This window comes from Vombatus ursinus, unplaced genomic scaffold (genome assembly GCF_900497805.2).
Source record: "Vombatus ursinus unplaced genomic scaffold, bare-nosed wombat genome assembly UNPS02014775.1, whole genome shotgun sequence".
NCBI lineage: Eukaryota > Metazoa > Chordata > Mammalia > Diprotodontia > Vombatidae > Vombatus > Vombatus ursinus.
The window spans coordinates 18,330,522-18,342,966 of NW_020954553.1; the positions used below are offsets into that span (position 1 = coordinate 18,330,522).

Here is a 12,445-nt window from a genome sequence, read left to right on the forward strand (position 1 = left end):
GTACTAGGTCTTGGAATCTGGAAGACCTGAGTTCAAACCTGGTCTCAGATCCTTACTACCTATGTGATACTGGGCAAGTCACTTAATATCTGTTTGCCTCAGTTCCCTCAATTGTAAAATAATGGTATTAACACTTACCTCCCAGTGTAGTCGTAATGTGCTTAGCACAGTGCCTGACACATAGTAAGTGCTTTAATGTTTTCTTCCCTCCTATCTACCTACCTATCCCAACATATAGACACCACAGGTATCTGAGAGAAACTTTTTTTAATGGTAACCTGATGCTTGAGCAGTCCGAGGGTAACCCAGAAACCACAGTAAATCAACCAGAAGGGTGATCTGGAAACAAACACCCCATCACAGATGCTATAAACACATTTGCACTCATGTGTACCTAGTATAAGATTCTCCATTGAGAATGCTCAATAAATGCTGTAAACTGACTTCATATACAGCCAAGATGAGCTGGACCACTGGATAAAGACCATTCTGCCTATCTGATATCTATAGGGAATGAGAGAAATATGGGGTCTGAGGACAGTTATGGGGAGTCTATGCATCACTCACTGCTTAACTCCTCTGTGGTGCAACAATAGAGAATCCATGTGGTCAAAGCCTAGGCAGAAGCCTCCCTGTTCTACACTGAACATCTCTGGGAACAACCATATCACATAAATGAAATCAGAGTTCTCTTTCTCCCCTCCAACCTACAGTCAGGGCTCTGTACTATTAGTTTTGTGACCTTAGGGAATCTTTCTTTTTGGTGCTCCAGCTTAATCTCTAAAATGAGTCTCAGAGGTGCTGTGGACCTTATCAATAACATATTTAATCATGTACCTGATAGGTAGGAGGAAATGTTTAGTGGAAGGAGAACTGAAAGTGAAACCAGGAGTGGGTTCAGATTCCACCTCTGACTCTTAATGTCTTGGACAAGTCAATTCTATTTTCTGACCTTCAATTTCCTCATCATAAAATGAAGAAGTTTTCTAAGAATTCTTTCAACTATAAAATATTTTGTTCCAGTGATATCATGGCTTTCACTACCCCAAAGCACCACTGTTACAACAGCATCTGGAAGGTCCTTATACGTGATTTACTATGCAAAGATAACTTTCCTTCCTGTAGATCAGAAAAAATAAATCCAAGCCATTTACTGGAGATTAGACTTGCACCTTCTGAAAACCTTCTCACCCCTAGAGCAAGACCTTCCTTGACCGAATGTTCTCAGTGGCTCCAGTGGATGGAGATAAAAGTCTTTTTTTATCTATCTGCTTACTCTGACATCACTTTCTGTTCTCTCCTTGCCATTTTTCTTGCTTGCTAGCTTCACTTCCCCTCCTTACCCAGCATGGCATAGTGGTTATAGTATTGGACTTGCATGAAAGAAGGCCTGGGTTCAAAACCTACTTTAGACAATAACTACCTGTGTAACCTGGGGCAAGTCACTTGCCCTTTCAGGGCCTCTGTTTCCTCATCTGCAAAAGGAAAGGGTTGGACTCAAGGGCCTCTACGGTCCCTTTCTTAGCTCAAAGCCTAGGACTTACCTTTTCTTATTTCTTCACATTTCTCCACAGTCCCACATTTCTATTTCCACCCTCTCCTCATTTTTCCTAGTCTTCCCATCCCACCAGTCCTTAACTTCCTTCATCCCCACTCCTATTGACCCTCATTCATACCTATTTCTATATCATCCTCTCATTCGCCTTGCTTAGCCACATCTGCACCCTTTCCCTCATTATTCTTTCTTCTCATTCTTTCCCCTCTCCTTGGTCTTTCATCCTCTGCCTCCCAAGAGACTTCCACCCCAGGCATGATTCATAATACAACAATAGGTTGTCAAAGCTATGAAGTCTTAGATGGTGAGCATCTAGTCCAACCCCCTCATTTTAGAGACAGGAAACCTGAGGCCTGGAGAAAGAGAGATCTTCCTAAGGTTACACAAGGAGCTGGCGGCTAAGCTAGAATTTAAACCCAGATCTCCTGTCTTGAAAGTTCAGGGCTCTTTCCCCTTGCACCAAGCTGCCTCCAAGAGTCTGACTGCAGGGCAAGCCTGGCTCCCAGAAACCAGGGTACCAGCATTCTCTCCCTTCTCCCCACCAAGGTAGATCCCTGTAGAAAGCTTTCTTCAATCCCCAACAGCTGGAGTACTGAGCAGCCTTGGAATCTGTGCTGCCCTTTCCCCTTTCCCCCACCTAGGCCCTTCCTGTCCCTTGATCCCAAGACCAGAAAGCCTAGACTTGGAGTCAGACCATGTTAGATTCCAGTTTCTAACAGTAATGACATGTATGACCTCAGGCAAGTCAATCTGCCTCTGAGCACAGAAGCTAGTATATAGTAAACACTTAATAAAGGCTTTTTAATTCATTCCGCAGCACATACCTCATACATACCTTTTAAGTGTGTTGCAAACTCTAAGTTATGATATGGTCATGAGCTCAGACCCTTTTGCCTGATATTTGAGCTCCTTCATGGTCTGGCCATAGCATATCTTTCCAATCTGATTTTCTTCTGCTCTCCTACAATGGACCAGCAGCTGGAGGCATCCCTCTCTGCTTTTGGCGCCCAGGGTGCAGACATAAGGATATCGCCTCATAGACACCATGGGGAGAGTGGCCTTGGGCTCCAGATGAGCCTGCCCTGGCACACCATGAACTCTGCTCGGAGTATACAACCGTGGCCCTCTGTTAAATTTCATTTTGGCAGCCTAGTCTCCTGGCAGCTCAAACTGCCACCACCATCTCCCTTTCACTAGGCCATGGAAGGTTTTAAGCAATAACAATGATTTACTGGGAAAGGAGCAATGCTGGTCATGTTCTTAAGAGACAGCCAAAAAAAAGCTAACATCTTCTTAAAGGGCAAAAATCCAAAGCGAGGGAGATTACAGTCCCACTGTTGGACTCTGCCTCTCTCAGGCCACATCTGGGGTAGTATGCTGAGTTGTAGGCACACTATTTTTAAGGGCACTGGCAAACTGGATAATGTCCAGAAGAGGGCAATCAGAGTGGCAGGAGGAGGACTAGACACCATACCATTCAAGGACTAAATGAAGGAACAAATAAAGGTAACAGATGCACTTTGTCAACTTTAAAGTACCACACAAAGACGGCTCATTATTAGTACTGAAGGCCTGGAATGCTTAGCTTGTAAAGGGCTTGCGGGGAAGGAGGGTGGGCACAGGCTCACTGCATTCAAGTGCTTGAAGGCTATCAGGTGGATAAGGGATGTGTATAGTGACTGCGGTATACAGAGGAAGAGGTAACAGGTATGCACCATGGGAGGTGACTAGAGTGCATGAGGAGAAGAAGTGTTTGGAATTCTAGACATGAGGGGCAGGAGAGGGGTCAGAGGTCGCTCCCCTCCTGAGCCCCTTTCCACCAAGGGCTTGGTTTGGGGCTGAGCTCTCCCCACACTCTAGGCATGAGCCTTCCTGTAGCTTCTGACCCCATAAGGACATGAGTGTCAGGAACTGAGGCTATTTTTATTCCTACAGCTTCCTGGACATCCATGTGTCTTATGTGTCTTCTTGGGCTCTGCAGTAAATGTAAGCTGGGAGTTAGTGACTTGTGCTCTAACAGATATGGGGCCTAAACTCAGGGCCAGGATGCTCAGTGCAGACTCGGGGCACATTCCCAGGGTGGGTACTGGGTCTGCCCTGTGCACCCAGGGGTCAGTGCTGTCAGCTTCAATGTGGGGGCAGATGAGGTCCTTGTCCAGAGGAGTTCCCAGTAGGTTAAGGGTCACCTGTGCTACCCTTAGAACCTCCCAAAGTAGGACTATGTCATGGTAGGCGATGTCACCCCTTGTCCAGGGAGGTTTTTCTTGTTTGGGGTATGTGATTTCTAGAAGTATATCCATGTGAAGACTTAGTCCTGTGTGCCCAGTGACCGTTGACAGTTTGGGTTCAGTGCCAGATTAGGACTTCTTATAGTCCCTAGGGGAGTGGTGCCTGTGCCACCCTGGGGCAAGAGTGGGGGGAATCAGGCTCCCTATAGTAGAATACCCATTTCCCCCAAGGAAGAAAGGACCCTTTGTTCCCCAAGGCAGGAGGGGCAGTGTATCTCTGGGTTGGTTCCATGTCTTCCTAAACAAGACATCTACTGCATGTCTTGGGATGCCCTCAGCCAGGACCCAGTGTGCTGATAGTTGTATAGCTGAGACGAGACAGAGAGGTAGTGGGATGGTCAAGTTCATGGTCATCACCTAGCCTGGGCCCAGCTCGAGTAACTCGGGAACGGGTTGGGTGGGGTCGGCATCTAGCACAAGTGGCCATGCAGGCCTGACGGAAACGCCGATGCATGAAGCAGTAGACAAGTGGATTGACACAGGCAGAGACATAGCTGAGCAAATGGATGAAAGAGATAGGGGCTCCTGAGAGGGCACGATGAGCACCTTCCCTGTCAAAGGCACGCCACGTGTTGGCACTGTATAAGGGCAGCCAGCATAAGAAAAACAGCCCCACGATCACCAGCAGCATCCGTACTACCCGCTTCTTGGCCTGAAGCTGAGCCTGAGCCTGAGCTGGCCATGAGCTCACACTAGGTCCAGGGCCTCGGGTGTCCCTTCTAGAGGCAGTGGGGGTCAACGCTGAGAGTTCCATTCCAGATTGTTCTGAGAGTAGATTCACATAGCAGCCATCACCTTCCTGGCCTGCAGGTGCCCGGGTACTTGGCCCATTGGAAAGCGCTAGCAGGGGAGGAAGGATTGCCAATTAGGATTGATATATGGACCCCCAAATCCTACCTAGCCACCTGGTCTCCAGCTCTAAGAACCCTGGAGGTCCTGACATTTAACTGCCCTCTTCCTGTGACCCCTAACCTAATTATGACCTCTGAGTCATTTTGTGCTGTATTGGGAGTCAGAAGACCTAAGCTCTGGGGTGAATCTGGCTCTGAGACTTACTATCTGTGTGGACTTGGGCAAGTCACTTACCCTCAGTTTCTTCATTTGTGAATGAGATGATTTCTAAGGAATTGGAGTTGTGAGTGGAAAAGAGCTCTGGATCAGGTCAGAGGACCTGGGCTCAAGTCTCAGATCTGCCACTCAGTACCTTTGAGGTACTGACTGCCTCTCTGAGCTTCAGTTTCCTCATCTGTAAAATGTCACTGAATGACCTCTAAAGTTCCTTCCAGCTCTCTGTGATCCAATGATTCTTCTTGAGCCCTAGCTCTAACCTGGATCCCCACCTCGCCCCAAAATTACCTCTAATAGTTTTTCCAACCCCCTCCCCTTGCCCCTCCCCAGCAGCACCCTCCCACTGACCTGGGCTTGGCCCACCAGGTAATCCGCAGTGTCTGTGGTCGCCGTTCTGGCCCTGCTGCCCATGCCCGTGCCTCTGGCTCTGACTCTCGAAGCGGATCCCCAAGTAGAGTTCGCGGGAGATGAGACCGTAAGCCACGGCCATGACTACGCCAGGTACAAAGAACAGGAACAGCAGCAGCAACACAGACCTGTGGAGTGGGGAGGGGCCAGGCCATCCAGCTCATCCTATCAAAGAGCGGCTGACCTCGCCCTAGGCCCCTCCCGCTCGACCCCGCCAATCAAAGCATGCAGGGACACCTGTCTACTGCAGCATCCTCGCCCTGCTCTCCCCCAACCCTAACCAATCACGTAACAGTTCGGGAACACCTGCCTCTTGCACCTGGCACCCACACCAAGGGAGTTACTGATGAGTTAGGAAACCGCCTGGGGACTAGAATTTGGGGAGCTGAGGATTGTTGACCACACCTTCAGCGAGGCCCGCCCTCTGAGGTCTGAAATTTGCAATTTATTTACCTACAATGATGCCGACTCAATGGGGGAGGAGGACTGGGGTGTGGAGGGGCAAAGGTTGCCTCTGTGGTGGGAGCTGAGTTCTTCGAGGCAGGTAATGAGGCAGTCTCGAGACCGACACAGGCGTCTGGGTAAACTTAAGAGAACTAGGGATAAGGAATCTGCCAAGATATGCTGCAGGGACCAGGGAAGGGGCATTCTCTGGGCACATTCAGAAGCCCACGGAGGAAAGGTACTGTGTGAGCTGGAAGAGGGGTGTCTCTAAGGGTAAGCGCTATTCCCAGAGGTTTGAGGCTTACCATGCCTGGCGCGCTCGATTGCTAGGCCAGCTGTGCGTGCACTGCAGTGCGCGGGGGCTCACTGGCCTCACAACGGAGTACACGGGATAGGGTAGCATGAGCAGACCAGACAGTAGCCACGTGGCCACGATGACACGCACGGCGTGGGAGCGTGTCTGCCACACTCGTGCCTGCAAAGGCCGGCAGATGGCGCTGTAGCGCTCCAGGGCGATGGCCACCAGGCTTAGGGTGGACACACTCACAGACACTCCTAGGGAAAGGAGGCGGACAGCAGACACATGAGCACCATGCCAACTGGCACCAAGGACAACTTCATATGACCTCAAATACTTCTTGCATCCCCAGCCCCTAGGAAAGAGGTAGGATCCTAACATTTACCCAACCCTCAGCACCCCAAGCTCCTACATCCCCCACTCCATCACCTCCTACACACCCCTCTCCTCTCCCGAGGATAGGTGATGCAGGGCAGGGCTGGGAGCTCACCCATGAGATAGGCGACAGCCTTGCAGACTACAGTGCCGAAGATGAAAGTGCCCATGAGGTTGGGCAGGAGGGTGAAGGGCATACAGGCCACAGCCAGGAGTAGGTCGCTGACAGCCAGTGAGAGCAGGAAAGCATTGGTGACCGTGCGCAGGCGACGGCTTAGTCCCAGCACTGTGATTATCAGCATGTTTCCTCCCACGCTCAGCAGGAAAATGACGACGTACAGGGTCACCCTCACTGCCAGCTCCAACTCTGGGACCCAGGAAAGATGGCAACAGAGGTTGGTCAGGACCTGCTGAACTTGAGGTCCCTCCATCAGATGTCCCCAGCACAGGAGCCCTTCCCTCCAGCTCTAGGGCCCCACTCTGACCCTCTTCATTTTGAGGAAATCCCCATGTACCTCTACTGAAGACTTGCTCTATTCAACTGAGAATTAAAACATGCTGCAAAAAAATGTGAGGCGTGGGAGGATGGCACGGTTAAGAAACAATTGTGGCTGTAGATGAAACTTAGCAAAGAGACATCTTTCTAGGGAAATTAGGCACGAATAATACCATTTATATAGAGCTTAAAGTTTGCAAAGGACTTTACATATGTCATCTCATTTGATCCTTACAACCTCTCTAAGGGGTAGATGCTATAATTATTCCCATTTTACAGTTGAGGCAAAGAGGTTAAATGAATTGCCCAGGGTCACACTGCTAGATAACTGAGGCAGGATTTGAACCCAGATATCTCCAGATTCCAGCTCCCCCACTCTATCCAATGCACTACCTCACTGCTTCAGAGGTAAGGTCTTATTTGAGAAAATCAAAAGCCTAACCATGAAAGAAACTTTTATGACTGGCAGGCAGTAGTGACTCTGTTGCAGCTTTCCCCCTCTTAAGTGTGCCATTTGTAGAACCCCAAACCAGAAGGCAATGTTTTGAAATCATGTTCTCCAGGAGAGTGAGACCAAGATAAAAAAGCTTTCTCCCCTTGGGAAGAAAAGTGCAGGGAGGCACAGCTCTCGCTTCCAGAGCTAAAGAGCAGAGGTGAGAAGGCAAATTATCACCCTTGTGAGTTACAAAGACGTAGTTAGTTAACAGCTGGAAGAAAGCCTATTGGGGTAAAGAGTGTGAAGAACCAACTAGAACTAGGAATACGACTTTTTTTTTCCACCAGAGGCACTAGAGATGATGTCTAAACTGTCACCTCGTAGTACTTAATTTCTTTAACATACTCATATTCTGCACATGGAGAACAGCACTGAAAGTTAAAAGGGAGCTTTGAGATCACCAATCAGGGGTGGGGAATCTGCGGTCTCAAGTCCTGACCCTGAGTCCTAGTTGAATTCCTAATTTTATTGTTGAGGAAACAAGCCCAGGGACATGAAATAACTTGCCCATGATCACAAAGGTAGAAAGTATCATGGACAGGAATTCCCACCCAGGTCCTCTACCCAAAGTCCATGCTCTTTCCACTCAATAATTTGTCTTATAATTATTCATTTTTGCTCTGTTTCCCCTATTACTGACTTCTGAGGGGAGTGGTCACCTCTACTTGACATTATCTCCTCCAGTTTTTAGCAGATAGCCCTGCATAAAACCAGATCCTATTTTAAAAAAAAGTTGGTTGAATGAATGAAGAGAATTTGTTTACATTTGAGCTTTGGGAAGAAAATGGTACTTAAAATTATAGGTACTGGAATTTTGTTAGTCTTGCTTTAAATTTTAGCCCTTGGCTTACATTTAGGCATTAGAGATTAGTAAATTATTTTTCCTGTAAGTTTAAGTAATTGTTGTTCAGTCATGTCTGACTCTTTGTGACCACATTTGGGGTTTTCTTGGCAAAGATACTGGAGTGGTTTGTCATTTCCTTCTCCAGTTCATTTTACAGATGAGGAAACTGAGGCAAACAGGGTTAAGTGACTTGCCCAGGGTCACATAGCTAGTAAGTGTCTGAGGCTGGATTTTAACTCATTAAGATGAGTCTTCCTGATTCCAAGCCCAGTGCTCTATCCACTGTGCTACCTAGTTGCCCCAAAAATTTAAGTAAAGAATTTTTTAAATAAAAAAAAAATATGGATTATGCATTCTAGCCTTGATCCCTTTTGGGTTACCTTTAACAGAGTGTAGGGTAAGTCAAGATTTTTGGCCTAATGCTAGGAAGCATAGGAAACTCACTTAAAACTGATAGCAGCCCTTTGGTTAGATTGTAGACATTGGCCCATTCCAAAGGAATGGCCATACAAATATTATACTTTCCTTGGAGCCCTTACCTGATTTCCCATCCTCTGCAATCCATGAGTATGAGTGTGGGCCTTGGACCTGCACACTTTGACATGCAAGCCTGGACAATCTTTCTGTCCATACACTTCTCTTAAGTCACATACTATCCCAGTCAAACAGTTTTAACTAAGTCCAGGTCTCTTTGGGGACTCTTTCTGCCCCACAGACTAGGGACTGTCCAAAGGTAGGTCCATGTTTCACTCTTCAGACATCAAGGGAGCTAATGCTATTTGTGGAGGGTGTTGTTGTGGGATTGAGGACGTATGCTGATATTCATCCACATTGCAGGGGCTGAAAGGAGCAAGAAGTCAGCATAGATGGAGGTCAATGAAAAAAGCTTATTAACTGAATGAATGAAAGGATAAATAAGTGAGTGGGTGGATTTGTGGATGGGTCCATGGATTAAGAGATGGATGGACAGTGGATGGATGGGTAGATTGGAGCATAGTTAGAGGTCATCTAGGTCAATCCCTAGGAAAAGCTATGGGGAGTTCCTTGGAAATGGGTGAGGGGATTGTAAAATTCAGTACAAATTATGATGTTACCCAGTCAAGATGTTTAGTGAGACTGGTTTGTGATGGCTTTAAGGGAGCTAAGAATGCAGGCAGTAGGTGACCCAGGGCTGGCATTTTGCCATCACATGAAAGATTCTTGGGCAATATCCACTCCTCACCTCCTTTCTCCATTATGTGGCAGCACCCTACCCCTTTATTCAATATGTCTATGCTTTCCCATTCCTTTTCAGGATAAGAAAATCCATGTCTATTCAGGGCATCTTAATTCTACATAGTATTCTACAGTGAGTCAGTTCTGCTCTTAGCATAGTGCCTGGCACATAGGAGGTGCTTAATAAATGCTAGTTGACTGTCTCTACTCAAAAGTAGAGCAAGGGAGAGAAGCAAAGCTGAGCAGTGAAGAAAGGTCTGTAAAAAAAGAGAGGAAAATTGGTGCAAAGGTAGGAGGGACAGGAAGAGTGAAGAGGGAGACAAGGATAGGAGGAAAGTGAAAGTGTGGAAGGGAATAATAAGGAAGTTGTGGGGTGAAGAGTAAGGGGAGTAGGAAGAGAAATGAAGGTAGCAAAGAAGAAAAATGTGAAGGGAGGAAACACTCAGTAACTGGTGATGAAAAGAGGGGAAAACTAAGAAGATATTGGAGTCATCCACACATAGAAGATACTTGCATGGATGAGATCCTGGAGGACGGAAAGAAGAGGGCTGAATATAGAACCTTGAGACCATTACATTTAATGGCAGACAGAAAAAGAGGAACCAAGAGAGACAAAGGAAAGTTCATTGAGGTGGGACACCCAGGAAAACTTGGGGTTAGGAAACTAAGGAATCCACAATTAGGATTCACAATTAGGCACGGTTCCCAGTGATATACTGTAGAAAGGCTTAGGAGGACTAACAAGTCCAGATGATGAAGCAATATCTAGATGCTGGAAGTAAGGTATGGAAAGGGAAAGGGCTCTTTCCCTCATCCCCCACCTCTCACACTCAACCCCCGCAAACCATGTATGGAGGATGCTCTGGAGACTGAGAAACTTTTAAGGATGAGAAAAGGAAGAAGAGGCATGAGGTAGACAGATTCTTGTCTGGACCAAGCCAAGAAGGGGCTCGGGAGTACAGTTCAGCAAATCCTGAAGCAGCAGCCATACACCAGGAGTGGTGACAGACCATTCCCTTCCTTCCTCCCTCCCTCGCTCCTTTCCTTCCTTCCTTCCTTCCTTCCTTCCTTCATCTTTTCAGCCACCAGAAAATCTAAAGCGCAAACAGGGTGGTCAGATTGCTACTAAGGAGAGTGCAGGGCCTATGGAAAGGCCAGAGATGGAGGTGATGGGGTGTTGACAGGATTTTCTAGAGTCAGAGATAGGGTGGGAATAGAATTACATTTGATTTTAAATTTCTTGAGAACAGGGGCTGTGTAGTCTCTCTCAATGTATCCATAGCAATGAGCACATAGTACGTGTTTAATAAATGTTTGTTGAATTAAAATGTCAGATCTGGAAGAGGCCTTAGAGGAGGAAATTCTTGACCTTTTTGTATCATGGTCCCCTCTGGCAGTCTAGTTATCCTAGTGAAGCCCATGGATCCTTTCTCAAAATAATGTTTTTTTAAAAAAATATTATGGTAATTTTTATCTATTTTTTCTGTTTTCAACATTTATTTTCACAAGATTTTGAGTTCCAAATTTTCACCCCATCTCTCCCCTCCCCCACCCCAAGATGGCATGCATTCTGAATACCCTTTCCCCTAGTCTGCCTTCCCTTCTATCTCTCCCCCCCCAAAATAATTTTTTTAAGTGCATAAAATAAAATACATGTGATTACAAAGGAAACCAATTATATCAAAATACTAAAAGTTCTAAGTTCTCAGACCCCGTGAAATCTATCCATGGATCTCTTGGGGGTCCTTGGATACCAGGTCAAGAACCCCTGCCTTGGAGAATATCTCAACTAATATTTCCAAAATTGTTTCTCAGGACCCCACTGGTTTCATGAAAAATGAATGAGGTACCATAAAAGAATGTAAATATTTGTGGTATTTTCCCTCTACAATATGAATATGAAGTGATATGTCAAAATAATAATAGCTCTCATTCTTTAGTACTTTAAAAAGGTTTATAAAGCATTTTCTTCACAACACTCCATAGATATGGATTTATAGACTACAGCTGAAAATACAGGAATGATGGGCTCTTGGCCAGGGATGAAGTACACCTAATGAGGACTGCTCAAAGTATGTTGGCCTGGAATCTTGTAAATCTAATCAAGATGGCTTTAAATTGAAAAGGGAAGGGAAGGGAGAAAAGGGCATGTTCACTACACACACACACACACACAAACATACATACATACCATACACATCTATCAAACAACACACCACAGAGAGAGGTAGTGCAAAATAGGAAGAAGCATATCAATAGAAAGGACCAATAAGTCACAGGAGACAATATCCAAGAAAAGGGTCAGCAATAAAACTCAAAGTCTCAGATGTTTATACACAAATTCATAAAGTATGGGAAGTGAGGGTGAATGAGAAATTCTAATGCAAGGAGGCAAATCTGACCTGATGGCTATCACTGAGAATTGATTAGGATGGGACTCTTGGATAGACTACAGCTATGGTAGGGTAGATTAATTGAAGATGAATAGAATTAATGTGAAAATATGTTTAATAGGAATGTATATGTAGAACCTATATCAGATTGCATGCTCTCTTGGGGAAGGAGGCAGGGAAGGAGGGGAAGAAAATTTAAAACTCAAAAGCTTATGGAAGTGATGGTTGAAAACTAAAAATAAATTAATTAATTAAAAAAGAAATTAAAAAATTAATAGAATTAATCCAATTAGTGGTATAACAGGATTATATACTAAGAGGATACATTTAAGTGAAGAAATCCAGGATTTGGAAAGAACATGGAAAGGAGAGCATTTGGGTGAGAATCAGTGAAAGGAAAGACAGAAGCCAATTGTTGTGAGCATTCTACAGACCACCTGGACAGAAGGAGGAAATAGAGAAAATGTTTGGAAAACAGATCATAAACCTAGGATGGCAGCATAGTATTGTAGAGATAGGAAGACTTTTATTATTCTAATGTTTGATACACTGCTTTCTCTACCAC

General features: G+C 45.8%; 1 protein-coding gene across 1 annotated transcript in view; it reads right to left on the reverse strand.

Annotated features, from left to right (window-relative positions):
• Positions 1-3,943: 3,943 nt before the first annotated feature.
• The window catches only part of CCKBR (cholecystokinin B receptor), a 14,597-nt gene continuing 6,095 nt past the window's right edge, over positions 3,944-12,445 (reverse strand). The window contains exons 2-5 of the mRNA XM_027864770.1: positions 6,552-6,803; positions 6,069-6,318; positions 5,260-5,447; positions 3,944-4,683 (exon numbers count right to left, since the gene is read on the reverse strand). Of these exons, the coding sequence (XP_027720571.1) occupies positions 4,118-4,683; positions 5,260-5,447; positions 6,069-6,318; positions 6,552-6,803 (1,256 nt within the window). The 3' untranslated portion in view covers positions 3,944-4,117. The remainder of the gene's footprint in view (positions 4,684-5,259; positions 5,448-6,068; positions 6,319-6,551; positions 6,804-12,445) is intronic.